A 16,576-nucleotide genomic window follows, 5' to 3' on the forward strand; every position below is an offset into this window, starting at 1 on the left:
TCGAGTCCTTCACGGCTCCTCCAGCCCCCTGAGGATGAGCTTTTACCCTGCCAGGACCTTGGTGCACTTCCCGAGTCCTTCACGGCTCCTCCAGCCCCCTGAGGATGAGCTTTTACCCTGCCAGGACCTTGGTGCACTTCCCGAGTCCTTCACGGCTCCTCCAGCCCCCTGAGGATGAGCTTTTACCCTGCCAGGACCTTGGTGCACTTCCCGAGTCCTTCACGGCTCTTCCAGCCCCCTGAGGATGAGCTTTTACCCTGCCAGGACCTTGGCGCAGGCACTCGAGTCCTTCACGGCTCTTCCAGCCCCCTGAGGATGAGCTTTTACCCTGCCAGGACCTTGGTGCACTTCCCGAGTCCTTCACGGCTCCTCCAGCTCCCCAAGGACGAGGTTTCGTCCTGCCAGGACCTTGGCACAGTCACTCAAGTCCTGCCCAGCTGGGGTCACCCCAGGGATGCCCTCACAGCTCACCAGGGAGAAGATTTTGCCCTGCCAGGACCTTGGTGCTGTTCCTGAGGCCCACACGGCTCCTCCAGCTCCCCAAGGACGAGGTTTCACCCTGCCAGGACCTTGGCGCCGTTCCCGAGTCCTGACGAACTTGGCCAGTGCCACCTCCATGGGGTCAGTCAATGCCACCTCCATGGGTCACTAAGTGCCACCTCTGTGGGACACTCAGTGCCACCTCCATGGGGTCCCTCACTGCCACCTCCATGGGACACACGGTGCCACACCCATGGGGTCACTCAGTGCCACCTCCATGGGGTCATTCGGTGCCTCCTCCATGGGTCAAAGGGTGCCACCTCCATGGGTCGCACGGTGCCACCTCCATGGGTCACACGGTGCCACCTCCATGGGTCACACAGGGCCACCTCTGTGAGGTTACCCAGTGCCACCTCCATGGGTCATTCGGTGCCACCTCTACAGGACACACGGTGCCACCTCCATGGGGTCAGTCAATGCCACCTCCATGGGTCACTCGGTGCCACCACCATGGGTCACTCGGTGCCACTTCCATGGGACATTCGGTGCCACCTCCACAGAAGACTTGGTGCCACCTCCTTGGGACACTCGGTGCCACCTCCATGGGTCAGTCGGTGCCACCTCCATGGGTCACTCACTGCCACCTCCATGGGTCACTCATTGCCACCTCTGTGGGACACTCAGTGCCACCTCCATGGGGTCCCTCAGTGCCACCTCCATGGGACACACGGTGCCACACCCATGGGGTCACTCAGTGCCACCTCCATGGGGTCATTCGGTGTCTCCTCCATGGGTCAAAGGCTGCCACCTCCATGGGTCACACAGGGCCACCTCTGTGAGGTTACCCAGTGCCACCTCCATGGGGTCAGTCAATGCCACCTCCATGGGGTCCCTCGGTGCCACCTCCATGGGCTACCCGGTGCCACCTCCATGGGTCACTCGGTGCCACCTCAATAGGACACTCAGTGCCACCTCCAAGAGTCACTCAGTGCCACCTCCACGGGTCACTCGGTGCCACCTCCATGGGTCACTCAGTGCCACCCCCATGTGACACTCGGTGCCACCTCAATAGGACACTTAGTGCCACCTCTATGGGTCACTCGGTGCCACCTCCTTGGGTCACTCGGTGCCACCTCCATGGGTCACTCAGTGCCACCAACATGTGACACTCACTGCCACCTCCACAGGACACCCTATGACACCTCCATAGGTCACTCAGTGCCACCTCTGTGAGGTCACTCGGTTCCACCTCCTTGGGTCACTCAGTGCCACCTCCATGAGGTTACCCAGTGCCACCTCCATGGGCCACTCAGTGCCACCTAGATGAGGTGACTTGGTGTCACCTTCATGGGTGACTCAGTGCCACCTCTGTTATTTCACTCACTGCCACCTCCATGGGTCACTCATTGCCACCTCCATGGGACACCCGCTGCCACCGCTATGGGAGACTCAGTGCCACCTCCATGAGTCAGTCAATGCCACCTCCATGGGACACTCAGTGGCACCTCCATGGGTCAGTCAGTGCCACCTCAGTGGGTCAGTTAATGCCACCTCCATGGGACACTCGGTGCCACCTCCATGGGTCAGTCAGTGCCACCTCCATGGGTCACTCAGTGCCACCTCCATGGGACATTCGCTGCCACCTCCATGGGTCACTCATTGCCACCTCTGTGGGACACTCAGTGCCACCTCCATGGGGTCCCTCAGTGCCACCTCCATGGGACACACGGTGCCACCTCCATGGGGTCACTCAGTGCCACCTCCATGGGGTCATTCGGTGTCTCCTCCATGGGTCAAAGGCTGCCACCACCATGGGTCACACAGTGCCACCTCCATGGGTCAGTCAGTGCCACTTCCATGGGTCCCTCAGTGCCACCTCCATGGGTCACTCGCTGCCACCTCCATGGGACCCTTGCTGCCACCTCCATGAGTCACTCAGTGCCACCTTCAGGGACCCTCAGTGCCAGCTCCATGGGCTCACTCAGTGCCACCTCCATGGGTTCACTTAGTGCTACCTCCATAGGGTCACTCCGTGCCACCTCCATGGGTCACTCAGTGCCACCTCCATGGGTCATTCAGTGCCACCACCATGTGACACTCGGTGCCACCTCCACAGGACACCCGGTGCCACCTCCATGGGTCACTCAGTGCCACCTCCATGGGTCACTCGGTGCCACCTCCATGGGACACTCGGTGCCAGCTGTGTGTGTCACTTGGTTCCACCTCCATGAGGTCACTCAATGCCACCTCCATGGGTCATTCAGTGCCACCTTCATGGGCTACTCAGTGCCACCTCCATGGGTGACTCTGTGCCACCTCCATGGGTCATTTGGTGCCACCTCTATGGGTCACTCAGCTCCACCTCCATGAGTTCACTCAATGCCACCTCCATTGGTCACTCAGTGCCAACTCCATGGGTCACTCGGTGCCACCTCCATGAGGTCACTCGATGCCACCTCCATGGTTCACTCAGTGTCACCTCCATGAGACAGTCGGTGCCACCTCCACAGGACACTCAATGCCACCTCCATGGGTCATTTGGTGCCACCTTCATGGGCTACTCAGTGCCACCTCCATGGGTGACTCCGTTCCACCTCCATGGGTCATTTGGTGCCGCCTCCATGAGGTCACTCGATGCCACCTCCATGGTTCACTCAGTGTCACCTCCATGGGACAGTCGGTGCCACCTCCACAGGACACTCGGTGCCACCTCCATGGGTCACTCAGAGCCACCTCCACGGGACACTCGGTGCCACCTCCACGGTGGCACCATGGCACAGCAGTGCCACCATCTCCAGGATCTCCTGGGGGTTGGGATCAGGATTTTAGGATCCCTCTGTGTCTCCCCCTCCCCCAGTAAAGGCCACGGTCACTTTTGGGGATGCCCTTGAGGCTGAGGAATTCCAGAATTTGGGAATCCCAGGGGCTGGGATGGGGACAGGGCCTGGTGCCACCCCCACGCCGGTGTCCCCATATTCCCAAAATCCTGGAAGAGGTGGGAGAAGGGATCCCAATCCCATCTGGGAAGGCTGGGATGGCTCCAGGAGCACCCTTGGGAACAAAGAATGGGAATTTAATGCCATGGAAAAAATCCTGGAGCAGGGAAACCCCAAGAACGGGATCTGGGATCAAAGCAGAGCCCCAAATCCGGCCGGGATTGAGGCAAGAACGCAGAAATCCCGGGATTTTCACTGCTTTCTGATCATCTCATCTGGATGCGGCTCCATTCCATGAGATCCTCATGGAAAAAAAGGCTGGATCGGGCCAGGAGGAGCTCGGGAATATCCCAGTGGGAAGAGCGGGCTAACAACAAATCCGCATCCAAACCCCTGTTTCGTTCCCTGTTTTCCCTCCAGGACAATCCCGCCCCCTTTTCCTGGGAAATGGGGCGTCCCTTTCCCTCTCTCCCAGCTTTCCGCAGCCTCGGAGTGCTGGGAATGGGGTTGGGAATTTCATCCCTGGGATCTCTCCGGGATTTGTCCCATCCCATTGCCGGGATCGGTGCCAGGAGCAGGGAGCGGGGATGGGTTTTAACCCCGACATTCCCGGTTTTCCCCTCTGTTAGGGATGGATGGGGAGAGCCAGGAAAAGCAGGACGGGAAGGAACGAGGGAGGAAGTGGCGGCAGGGTCGGGATTTTCTCTGGGAATGCATTTATTGAGGGGAGATTCCGCATTAAAAAAAAAAACCCGGGATTTGAATCCCTCGTTCCGCCGGAAAACCGATCCCGATCCCAACCCCAAAGCAGCCATGCTGGTTCCCGAAGGAATTCCTCGCTCCCGGTGCTGATGGGATCGCTCGGGATCATCTCCCCAGTTTGATCCAAAGGGGAAATGTCCCCTGTGGAGGAGGCTCCGGAACAGGATCCGCCGGCACATTCCATCCCAAATTCCATTTTGGGATCAAAGAGGAGAGCCGCATTCCCGGGAACACCGGAAGCCTCAAAGGGTGGGGGGGATCCCAGCTCCGAGCGGATCCCGGTGGGATTTGGGGCCGTTCCGGAATGGCCGGTCCAGGAGGAAATTTGGGAAGAAGAGGAGGGAATTCCAAGTGGATCTCTGGGAATGGGGCAGGCTTGGCCTTGAGCTCTGGATGGGAATTCCGGGATGTGGGAATCAGCAGGGCGGTGACCCCGGTGCCACCGTCACCGCCACGGTGTCCTCGTCGCTGTCGTCCGAGCTGCAGATGATGATGCTGCTGATCCCTGCAAGGGAAATCCTGGGATTCGGCATCCCACGGGATCAACATTGCCACGTTTTGCAGCGGGAACCACCCCGAGCTCGCTGGGAGCAACCCCTGCAATGGTGGGGACTTCATGGATCCTTCACATGGATCCTTCACATGGATCCTTCATCCCATGGATCCTGCATTCCATGGATCCTTCATCCCATGGATCCTTCACATGGATCCTGCATCCCATGGATCCTGCATCCCATGGATCCTTCACATGGATCCTGCATCCCATGGAACCCTCACCCCATGGATCCTTCATCCCATGGATCCTGCATTCCATGGATCCCTCATCCCGTGGATCCCTCAACCCATGGATCCTTCACATGGATCCCTCACCCCATGGATCCCTCATCCCGTGGATCCCTCACCCCATGGATCCTTCACATGGGTCCTTCATCCCATGGATCCTTCACCCCATGGATCCTGCACCCCATGGATTCCTCACCCCATAGATCCCTCATCCCATGGATCCTTCATCCCATGGATCCTGCACCCTATGGATTCCTCACCGCATGGATCCTTCACCTCATGGATCCTGCACCCCATGGATCCTTCACATGGATCCTCCATCCCATGGATCCTGCACCCCATGGATCCTGCACCCCATGGAACCCTCACCCCATGGATCCTTCATCCCATGGATCCTTCACATGGATCCCTCATCCCATGGATCCCTCATCCCATGGATCTTTCACATGGATCCTGCACCCCATGGATCCTTCATCCCATGGATGCTTCACCCTATGGATCCTCCATCCCATGGATCCTTCATCACATGGATCCTTCACATGGATCCTTCACCCCATGGATCCTTCACCCCATGGATCCTTCATCCCATGGATCCTCCATCCCATGGATCCTCCATCCCATGGATCCCTCATCCCATGGATCCCTCACCCCATGGATCCCTCACATCCACATCTTTGGCCAAGATTCCCCTAATGGGCACACAGAGAGGTCGGGAAAGATCCCACGGGACGGGGAAAAGCTGGGATCACAAGGATGCCGCCATTCCCGCTCCCCACCTGTGTCCTCGGCACGGCTGCAGTTGTGCCGCGACGTGGAGGCGTGGGGCTCCCTCTGGAATTCCCAGTGGAATTCGAGATGGCTGGGGCCCGGCACGTGGTCACATTCCAGCTTCAGGATTTTGGGAGAGATCTGGCTGCCCCTCTCCACGTAGGGAAGCGGCCGCTTGGTCCAGCAGGAGAGAGGGAGAGGCTGGAAAAGCAGGATTGGGAGGTGCTGGGGGTGGGAAGGCCTGGATCGCACCGGATCCCACCCGGATCCATGGGATGGGCCTCACCTGGTCCGTATGGATCTCCTCGGGGATGGGGGAGGTGCTCTGGGTTTTGGGATGGATTGGATCCTCTCCCTGCGGGAAGGGCATGGAGCAGCGTTAGGATGAACTTGGATCCTTCATCCCAGGGATCCTGCACCCCATGGATCCTTCATCCCATGGATCCTTCATCCCATGGATCCTTCACATGAATCCTTCATCCCATGGATCCTTCATCCCATGGATCCTTCACATGAATCCTTCATCCCATGGATCCTTCATCCCATGGATCCTTCACATGGATCCTTCACTCCCTGGATCCTCCATCCCATGGATTCTGCATCTCATGGATCCTGCAGCCCATTGATGCTTCACTCCATGGACCCTTCACATGGATCCTTCATCCCATGGATCTTGCATCGCATGGATCCTTCACATGGATCTTTCACCCCATTGATCCTTCACCCCATGGATCCTGCATCGCATGGATCCTTCACATGGATCCTTCATCCCATGGATCCTTCACCCCATGGATTCTGCATTGCATGGATCCTGCAGCCCATGGATTCTTCACCCCATGGATCCTTCACATGGATCCTGCATTCCACGGATCCTTCACTCCATGGATCCTCCATCCTACGGATTCTGCATCCCATGGATCTTTCACCCCATGGATCCTCCATCCCATGGATTCTGCTTCTCATGGATCTTTCATCCCATGGATCCTTCACCCCATTGATGCTTTGCCCCAGGAATGCTTCACCCCATGGATCCTGCATTCCATGGATCCATAATCCCATGGATTCTGCATCCCATGGATTCTTCACCCCATGGATCCTTCACCCCATGGATGCTTCACATGGATCCTTCATTCCATGGATCCTCCATCCCATGGATCCTTTACTCCACGGATCCTTCACCCCATGGACCCTGCATTCCATGGATCCCTCATCCCATGGATCCTCCATCCCATGGGTGCTTCACATGGATCCTTCACCCAATGGATTCTTTACCTCACGCATCCTTCATCCCATGGATCTTTCACCCCATGGACCCTCCACCCCATGGATTCTGCATCTCATGGATGCTTCACTCCATGGATCCTTCACCCCATGGGCCCCAGTGGAGGTGCAGGAAGGCCCTCGGGAATGGGGAAACGGAGGCAGGAGCATTTGGGATGGCTCTGGATGCTGCATCCCTGCCTCGGCTCAAGGTTGGTGCCCTGCTCATGGAATTCCCTGTGGAAAACAAGGGATGGAGCGAGGGGGTGGGGTAGGACCATGCCTGGTGTGATGGGAATTCTTCAACCCTGGGAGCTCATTTTTGTGGGAAAACCGGGAATTACAGCATGGGGAGGGAGAGCAGAGCCTTGGGAAAGGCCGGGAAAGGCCGGGGCAAGGAGGGATCCGGGTTTGGGATGGGGCAGGAGCCCTCCCCACGCGTCACCACCCCAATGTCTCACCGAGTTGTTCTCCAGGGCCACCTTGACCTCGGGGACGTCGGTGCCTGTGAGGAGAAAACGGGGATGCGATGCCGAGCCAGAGCCTCCTCTTGGGAAAATCCCACCTGGCAGCAAGGGAAGGGCAACTCCGATCCCCTTCCCTCCAGTTTGGGATGGCCTGGGGGGTTTGGGATGCTCTGGGAAGCCGGGAATGAGCATTTCCAGGGGCCTGTGGGACCAGGGGAGACCCCAAAGGGGCTTTGGCCATAAAAATGATGGAGGAAATCCCAGCTCCGGGGGGGATAAGGAGGCATGGGAGGAAAAGTGGGGAGAGGAGGAAGAGGAGGAGGAGGAGGAGAAAAGGAGAAGGAGAAGGAGAAGGAGAAGGAGAAGGAGAAGGAGAAAAGGAGAAGGAGAAGGAGAAAAGGAGAAGGAGAAGGAGAAGGAGAAGGAGAAGGAGAAGGAGGAGGAGGAGGAGGAGGAGGAGGGGAAGGAGGAGAGGAAGGGGAAGGGGAAGGGGAAGGGGAAGGGGAAGGGGAAGGGGAAGGAGGAGGAGAAAAGGAGAAGGAGAAGGAGGAAGAGGAGGAGAAGGAGAAGGAGGAAGAGGAAGAGGAAGAGGAGGAGAAGGAGAAGGAGAAGGAGAAGGAGAAAAGGAGAAGGAGAAGGAGGACAAGGAGGACAAGAAGAAGAAGGAGAAGGAAGAGAAAGAGAACAACAACAACAACAACAACCGAAAGAAGAACCCGAAGAGGAGCAGCACCCCTGTTTCACCCCACCACCAAACGCGCCCAAGCCCAGCCGGGACAGCCCTCACCCCGCCCGCTCACAGCAGGGACCCTGCACCGGCCGAGCTCCGAGCTCCGAGCTCCCTCCGCACCTCCCGACCCCTCTCCTCACCTGGGCGCCCCGTGACGCGCTCCACCAGCGCCCGCAGCCGCGCCCGGCACTCGGCGAAGTCCTGCGGCTCCCTCACCTCGGCGGGCTCGGGCGGCCGCAGCCGCTGCAGCTCCAGCAGCGCGCCCTTGACGAAGGGCTGCATGTCCATCAGCTCCTGCTCGCCGCCGTAGCGGCTCAGCCTGTCCACCACCGTCTCGGCCGCCTCCAGCCGCTGCAGCGTCCCCTCCACGCTCCGCAGCTCCTCCGCCAGCTCGCTGCGGCCGCTCTCCGGCCGCGCCTCCAGCAGCGCCCGCAGCTCCTCCGCCTCGCTGCGCACCAGCTGCTGCAGCCGCTCGGCGCTGGCCTGGACGCAGCACCGCAGCCGCTCCCGCTGCTCCTCCTGCCAGGACGATTCGCTCCGCAGCCTCAGCAGAGCCGCCTCGAAGGTGTCGCGGAGCCGCCGCAGGTCCCGGCGCAGCGAGCGCAGCTCGTCCTGGCGCCGGCGGCTCTCGGCGCGCAGGTCGCGGAAGGGCGCGTGGCGAGTGTCCAGCAGCGCGCACGGACAGCACAGAGCCCGCTCGCAGCGCGGGCAGTAGATGCTGCCAGGGATGGAGGGGACACGAGGGTGGTATCGGGGCCGGGGTGGCATCGGGGCTGGGGTGGCATCAGCGCCGCGCGGTGCTGGTTCCACCCGGGAGTTGCTCCAGGGGGAGCGGGATTGGTTCCCGGCATCGGCTGCAGGTGTGGGATGGGCAGGGAGCAGTGATGGGCAGCGGGCAGGGATGGACAAAGGGCAGCGATGGATGGGGGCAGAGATGGACAAGGGGCAGTGATGGGCAGCGGGCAGAGATGGGCAGGGGGCAGTGATGGGCAGGGGGCAGAGATGGATGGGGGCAGAGATGGACAAGGGTCAGTGATGGACAGGGGGCAGAGATGGGCAGCGATGGACGGAGGCAGAGATGGACAAGGGGCAGTGATGGGCAGCGGGCAGCGATGGACGGGAGCAGAGATGGGCAGTGGGCAGCGATGGGCAGTGGGCAGCGATGGGCAGTGGGCAGAGATGGGCAGCGGGCAGCGATGGACGGGGGCAGAGATGGGCAGGGGGCAGTGATGGGCAGTGGGCAGCGATGGACGGGGCAGAGATGGGCAGGGGGCAGTGATGGGCAGCGATGGACGGGGGCAGAGATGGGCAGTGGGCAGCGATGGGCAGTGGGCAGAGATGGGCAGCGATGGACGGGGGCAGAGATGGGCAGGGGGCAGTGATGGGCAGCGATGGGCAGTGGGCAGCGATGGGCAGGGAGCAGCGATGGACGGGAGCAGAGATGGGCAGTGGGCAGCGATGGGCAGTGGGCAGAGATGGGCAGGGGGCAGCGATGGACGGGGGCAGAGATGGGCAGTGGGCAGTGATGGGCAGTGGGCAGAGATGGGCAGTGGGCAGCGATGGGCAGTGGGCAGAGATGGGCAGCGGGCAGCGATGGACGGGGGCAGAGATGGGCAGTGGGCAGTGATGGGCAGTGGGCAGAGATGGGCAGTGGGCAGCGATGGGCAGTGGGCAGAGATGGGCAGCGGGCAGCGATGGACGGGGGCAGAGATGGGCAGTGGGCAGTGATGGGCAGTGGGCAGAGATGGACAGGGGGCAGCGATGGGCAGCGGGCAGCGATGGGCAGCGATGGGCAGTGGGCAGAGATGGGCAGCGGGCAGCGACGGATGGGGGTTCGGGCACCCCAACAATCCCACCCTGTCCTTGGGGCAGTGCCCATTCCCTGCGGGCCTGGTCAGTGCCCAGCACCCTCTGGGAAGAGCCTGTTCCCGAAATCCCACCCGAACCCCCCCTGGCACAGCCCCGGCCGGTCCCTGGCACACCGGGGTCTCTCTGGGGTCGCTGCTGTCGGGTGACAAAACCCCTTGGGCAGAGCTTTGGGGACAGGAGGAGGTTTGGGGACGGGATGAGATTGGGGGACAGGAGGAGATTTGGGGACAGGAGGAGATTTGGGTATGGGATAAGATTGGGGGACAGGAGGAGATTTAGGGACAGGAGATTTGGGTATGGGATGAGATTTGGGGACAGGAGATTTGGGGACAGGATGGGACTTGGGGACAGGGTGAGGTTTGGGGACAGGATGAGATTGGGGGACAGGAGGAGATTTGGGGAACAGGAGGAGATTTGGGGACAGGAGGAAATTTGGGGACAGGAGATTTGGGTATGGGATAAGATTTGGGGACAGGAGGAGATTTGGGAACAGGATGGGACCTGGGTACAGGATGAGGTTTGGGGACAGGAGGAGATTGGGGGACAGGAAGAGATTTGGGGACAGGAGGAAATTTGGGGACAGGAGATTTGGGTATGGGATAAGATTTGGGTACAGGATGGGACTTGGGTACAGGATGAGGTTTGGGGACAGGACGAGATTTGGGGACAGGAGGAGATTGGGGGACAGGAGGAAATCTGGGGACAGGAGATTTGGGTATGGGATAAGATTTGGGTACAGGATGAGGTTTGGGGACAGGACAAGATTTGGGGGACAGAACAAAATTCGAAGACGGGAGGAAACGTGAGGAGACGATGCCATTTAGGATCACCCCGATCCTGCCCACTCCGGGCAGGAGCAGCACCCCAAATCCCAGGAGCACCACCCCGCTGTCTCACCTGCACACGCGGCTCTCCTCGGGGTGGCTGGAGCTGGTGCAGAAGAGGCTGCAGGAGCTCCTGGTGTCCTCCAGGAACGCCCGCGCCGAGCCCGCCCGCATCTCCTCCACCTTCCTCACCCTGTGCTCCTTCTTCTTGTGCCACCACTGGTGCTCCTCGAGGCAGCGGGCACAGAAGAACTCCTCGCAGTCCGAGCACCACACCAGCGCCCGCTCCACCCGGCAGCGGCTGCAGCTGGCACCGCCGGAGCTCCGGATCTGCCTCCACACCTTCAGGCGGCTCTGCAGGTTGCTGACCAGCAGGTTGTCGATGGCCGCGGGCACGGGTGCGTGGCACAGCGGGCACTGCCCCGCCGGCTTGGCGCTGCCCAGGCAGCCGGGGCACAGCGTGTGCAGGCAGCGCAGCAGCCGCGGGTGCGGCGAGTCCTGCCCGCAGCCCTCGCACAGCAGGAACTGGAAATCTTCGTCCTCCTCTTCCTCCGGCTCCTCCTCCGGAGGGTGCGATGGGGTCAAGGCGGCCACGGGGGTGCCCGCAGAGGGTTCCGGCTCCCGGGGGGAGGAGGGGCCGGCTCCATCTGTGGGGGGGTAGGGGGAAATTCCTCGCCGTGGGATGGAGGACATGGGATGGAGGCCGGAACTCCTGGCCCAGGGGCTGGTGCTGCTGGTCCGGAGGGTGAGGGTCGGGAGCGGGGTGAGGGTCGAGGATGGGAATGATCCGGGACTGGAGGAGATTGGGGGGCAGGAGGAGATTTGGGGGCAGGAGGAGATTTGGGGATGGGGTGAGGTTTGGGGATGGGGTGAGATTTGGGGACAGGATGAGATTTGGGGATAGGGTGAGATTTGGGGATGGGGTGAGATTTGGGGATGGGGTGAGATTTGGGGACAGGAGCTTGGGGACAGGATGAGATTTGGGAGCAAGAGATTTGGGGGCAGGAGGAGATTTGGGGACAGGAGGAGATTTGGGGACAGGAGATTTGGGGATGGGACAAGATTTGGGGACAGGAGGAGATTTGGGGACAGGAAGAGATTTAGGGACAGGAGGAGATTTGGGGATGGGTGAGATTTGGGGATGGGGTGAGATTTGGGGATGGGGTGAGATTTGGGGACAGGAGCTTGGGGACAGGATGAGATTTGGGAGCAAGAGATTTGGGGGCAGGAGGAGATTTGGGGACAGGAGGAGATTTGGGGACAGGAGATTTGGGGATGGGACAAGATTTGGGGACAGGAGGAGATTTGGGGACAGGAGGAGATTTGGGGATGGGACAAGATTTGGGGACAGGAGGAGATTTGGGGGCAGGAGGAGATTTAGGGACAGGAGGAGGTTTGGGGATGGGTGAGATTTGGGGACAGGAGGAGATTTGGGGATGGGGTGAGATTTGGGGATGGGGTGAGATTTGGGGACAGGAGCTTGGGGACAGGATGAGATTTGGGAGCAAGAGATTTGGGGGCAGGAGGAGATTTGGGGACAGGAGGAGATTTGGGGACAGGAGATTTGGGGATGGGACAAGATTTGGGGACAGGAGGAGATTTGGGGACAGGAGGAGATTTAGGGACAGGAGGAGATTTGGGGATGGGTGAGATTTGGGGATGGGGTGAGATTTGGGGATGGGGTGAGATTTGGGGACAGGAGCTTGGGGACAGGATGAGATTTGGGAGCAAGAGATTTGGGGGCAGGAGGAGATTTGGGGACAGGAGGAGATTTGGGGGCAGGAGGAGATTTGGGGACAGGAGGAGATTTGGGGACAGGAGATTTGGGGATGGGACAAGATTTGGGGACAGGAGGAGATTTGGGGACAGGAGGAGATTTGGGGATGGGACAAGATTTGGGGACAGGAGGAGATTTGGGGACAGGAGGAGATTTAGAGACAGGAGGAGATTTGGGGATGGGTGAGATTTGGGGACAGGAGGAGATTTGGGGATGGGGTGAGATTTGGGGATAGGAGCTTGGGGACAGGATGAGATGTGGGAGCAAGAGATTTGGGGGCAGGAGGAGATTTGGGGACAGGAGGAGATTTGGGGACAGTATGAGGTTTGGGGTGAGATTTGAGGACAGGAGATTTGGGGACAGGAGGAGATTTGGGGATGGGTGAAATTTGGGGACAGGAGATTTGGGGACAGGAGATTTGGGGACAAAATGAGATTTGGGGGCAGGAGGAGATTTGGCAGCAGGATGAAGTTTGAGGATGGGATGAGATTTGGGGACAAATTTGGGGAAAGGATGAGATTTGGGGATGGGACAAGATTTAGGGACAGGAGATTTGGGGGCAGGAGATTTGGGGGCAGGATGAGATTTGGGGGCAGGAGGAGATTTAGGGACAGGAGATTTGGGGACAGGACGAGATTTAGGGACAGGAGGAGGTTTGGGGCCAGGACGAGGTTTGGGACAGGCTGAGGTTTGGGGACGGGATGGGATTTGGGGCCAGGACGAGGTTTGGGGCCCGGAGATTTGGGACACAAAGGGTTCTGCTCCCCCTGTGGGATCCCCGGAGGTTCTTCCCCACCCTCCCCGAGCTCTTTCTTTCCCTTCCCGGAACTCGGCATTTCCACACCGCCGACTCGGAGACGAAACGAAACCAAAACGGTTTCGGTTCCGCCGCCACCGCCGCCGCTTTCCCTTTCCCGCCCCGACAGCGGGAAAAGCGGGAGAGGGGAAAGTGGGGGACACCCCGGCAGCGACCCCAAAGATCCCCGCAAAACCTCCCCCCGCCACCGCTTTGGGGTGTCCCCAAAGGTGCCCCCCTCGCCACTCCTCCCCCAACTCGGCAGCACCACCAAAACCCCCCCCCAAATAAATATTTAGGGTACCCAAAGAAAGCCGGGACTCCCTTTGCCACCCCATCCCGGAGTTCCCTCCCCCTAAAATCCCACCCTAAAAACGCCCCCACGCCCCCTCTCCAAGCGGGGCACTCGGGCTGGGTCCCCGTGGCCTCCCCGCGTCCCCTCCCCGGTACCTGGCGGGGCCGCGGCGGGGCTGCCGGGCATGGGCGGCGGGGCCGGGGGCGCTCCCGGACCGCGTTCGGTTCCCGGGGCCGGCCTGGAACGGGAGCGGCGGGAGGAGGAGCTGGAGGAGAGGGCGGAGGGCGGAGGGAAGCGGGGAGGGAGGGACCGAGGGAGGGACGGAGGGGAGAGGGAGGGGAGAGGGAGGGGAGAGGGGAGCGGGAGATGCGCGGGGGTGCGGGACTGGGATGGGGATGTGGGACTGGGATGGGGATGTGGGACTGGGATGGGGATGTGGGACCGGGACGGGGATGTGAGACTGGGACGGGGATTCTGGGACTGGGATGGAGATGTGGGACTGGGATGGAGATGTGGGACTGGGATGGGGATGTGGGACTGGGATGGGGATGTGGGACTGGGATGGGGATGTGGGACCGGGACGGGGATGTGAGACTGGGACGGAGATTCTGGGACTGGGATGGAGATGTGGGACTGGGATGGGGATGTGGGACTGGGATGGGGATGCTGGGACTGGGATGGGGATGTGGGACTGGGATGGGGATGTGGGACCGGGACGGGGATGTGGGACTGGGACGGGGATTCTGGGACTGGGATGGAGATGTGGGACTGGGATGGGGATGTGGGACTGGGATGGGGATGCTGGGACTGGGATGGGGATGTGGGACTGGGATGGGGATGTGGGACTGGGATGGGGATTCTGGGATTGGGATGGGGATGCAGGACCGGGATGTGGGACTGGGACGAGGATTCTGGGACTGGGAAGAGGATGCGGGATTGGGATGGGGATTCTGGGACCGGGATGGGGATGTGGGACTGGGATGGGGATACTGGGACCGGGATGGGGATGCGGGACTGGGATGGGGATACTGGGACCGGGATGGGGATGTGGGACTGGGATGGGGATGTGGGACTGGGATGGGTATTCTGGGACTGGGATTGAGATTCTGGGACTGGGATGGGGATGCGGGACTGGGATGGGGATGAGGGATTGGGATGGGGATGAGGGATTGGGATGGGGATGAGGGATTGGGATGGGGATGAGGGATTGGGATGTGGGACTGGGATGGGGATGTGGGACTGGGATGGGGATGTGGGACTGGGAGGGAGATTCTGGGACTGGGAGGGAGATTCTGGGACTGGGATGGGGATGTGGGACTGGGATGGGGATGTGGGATTGGGATGGGGATGAGGGATTGGGATGGGGATGAGGGATTGGGATGAGGGACTGGGATGGGGATGAGGGACCGGGACGGGGATGAGGGACCGGGATGGGGATGTGGGACTGGGATGGGGATGCTGGGACTGGGATGGGGATGTGGGACTGGGACGAGGATTCTGGGACTGGGAAGAGAATGCGGGATTGGGATGGGGATTCTGGGACCGGGATGGGGATGCGGGACTGGGATGGGGGTGCAGGACTGGGATGGGGATTCTGGGACTGGGATTGAGATTCTGGGACTGGGATGGGGATGCGGGACCGGGATGGCGATGTGGGACTGGGATGGGGATTCTGGGATTGGGATGGGGATGTGGGACTGGGATGGGGATGCAGGAACTGGGAGGGAATTTGGGACCGGGATGGGGATGCAGGACTGGGATGGGGATGTGGGACCGGGATGGAGATGCAGGAGCCGGGGGGGAATCCCGGTGCCGGGAAGGGGATTCCGGTGCCGGGATGGGGATTCCGGTGCCGGGATGGGGATTCCTGTACCGGGAAGGGGATTCCGGTGCCGGGATGGGGATTCCGGTGCCGGGAAGGGGATTCCGGTGCCGGGAGGGCGCTGCCGGTCCCGGGGGCCGTTCCGGTGGCCGAGCCCCGCCCCGGCCGTTCCGGGGCCCTCTCCGGGCTGTCCCCGTTATCACCGGCGCCGCGCCAGCCCCGCCCCATCCCGAGGCGACATTCCCGGCCTTATTCCCACCCCAACCCCACAGGATCCCCCTCCCTTCCCAACCGCTGACACTCAGGGGGCGGCACCTCCAGAAGGCCCCACCCGAGGGGGGAATTTTAGGGGAAAATAAACAAAAAAAACCCCTTTCCCCACCCATTTTGGGGTGCCCCGGCTGCCGAACCCAGCCACGGGTTTTACCGGGAAGGATCCGCTCAGCAGGATCGGGATTTTCCCGGGATTTGGGATGGGATCCGTCCCTGCGCCGTCAGCAGCCACATGACGGGGCCACCAGGAAGCGCCGCCGCTCGTCCTTCCTGTCCCCATCGCCACGGGGGCCACGACGGTCGCCAGAGCGGCAGCGGGAGCCCGGGAAGCTCCCGGAGTTCCCATCCCGGAGGGATTTGGGGACAGCGGGGATGGGAACGATCCGGGAGGGACCACGCGGGGGGGACAGAGAGGGGAGAAGGGAGTGGGGACAGGGATGGGATTGGGGACGGGGATTTGGGGACAAGGATGGGATTGGGGACAGGGATGGGATTGGGGACGGGGATTTGGGGACAGGGGTTTGGGGACAGGGATGGGATTGGGGACAGGGATTTGGGGACAGGGGTTTGGGGACAGGGATGGGATTGGGGACAGGGATGGGATTGGGGACAGGGGTTTAGGGACAGGGATGGGATTGGGGACAGGGATTTGGGGACAGGGATTTGGGGACAGGGATGGGATTGGGGACAGGGATGGGATTGGGGACGGGGGTTTGGGGACAGGGATGGGATTG

The 16,576-nt window shown here is 61.0% G+C and overlaps 1 protein-coding gene and 1 long non-coding RNA gene across 9 annotated transcripts; both read right to left on the bottom strand.

Moving 5' to 3' along the window:
• LOC125332506 lies at positions 1–2,997 on the bottom strand. 7 transcript variants are annotated; one of them, XR_007206530.1, is made up of 6 exons: positions 2,704–2,860; positions 2,612–2,634; positions 2,032–2,542; positions 1,384–1,870; positions 339–1,241; positions 1–267 (listed from the first exon to the last, which is right to left on the bottom strand). It is a non-coding gene; the product is annotated as an uncharacterized LOC125332506 (long non-coding RNA). The 7 variants fall into 7 exon arrangements; XR_007206526.1 differs by lacking the exon at positions 2,704–2,860 and adding an exon at positions 2,867–2,997 and having other exon boundaries at positions 2,032–2,657; XR_007206528.1 differs by having other exon boundaries at positions 2,032–2,634.
• Positions 2,998–4,115: 1,118 nt separating this feature from the next.
• Positions 4,116–13,985, bottom strand: PML (PML nuclear body scaffold). Of its 2 annotated transcripts, none has more exons than XM_048317424.1 (7): positions 13,903–13,985; positions 10,953–11,526; positions 8,327–8,904; positions 7,451–7,494; positions 6,016–6,084; positions 5,738–5,930; positions 4,116–4,683 (listed from the first exon to the last, which is right to left on the bottom strand). In XM_048317424.1, the coding sequence occupies exons 1-7, from the start codon at positions 13,931–13,933 to the stop codon at positions 4,595–4,597; spliced, it is 1,578 nt and encodes a 525-aa protein (XP_048173381.1). In that variant the 5' UTR covers positions 13,934–13,985; the 3' UTR covers positions 4,116–4,594. The 2 variants fall into 2 exon arrangements, with proteins under 2 accessions (XP_048173381.1, XP_048173382.1); XM_048317425.1 differs by having other exon boundaries at positions 4,116–4,697.
• Between the last annotated feature and the right edge of the window lie 2,591 nt (positions 13,986–16,576).

This window comes from Corvus hawaiiensis, chromosome 13, assembly GCF_020740725.1.
Source record: "Corvus hawaiiensis isolate bCorHaw1 chromosome 13, bCorHaw1.pri.cur, whole genome shotgun sequence".
NCBI classification, from domain to species: domain Eukaryota; kingdom Metazoa; phylum Chordata; class Aves; order Passeriformes; family Corvidae; genus Corvus; species Corvus hawaiiensis.

What these genes read in the sequence shown, in the direction of transcription:
- PML (XM_048317424.1), bottom strand. Translation starts at nt 13,933, where the DNA reads ATGCCCGGCAGCCCCGCCGCGGCCCCGCCAG. An exon ending in CCCCGCCGCGGCCCCGCCAG is followed by an intron (nt 11,527 to 13,902) that starts GTACCGGGGAGG and finishes ACCCCCCCACAG; the next exon opens with ATGGAGCCGGCCCCTCCTCC. An exon ending in GAGGAGAGCCGCGTGTGCAG is followed by an intron (nt 8,905 to 10,952) that starts GTGAGACAGCGG and finishes CATCCCTGGCAG; the next exon opens with CATCTACTGCCCGCGCTGCG.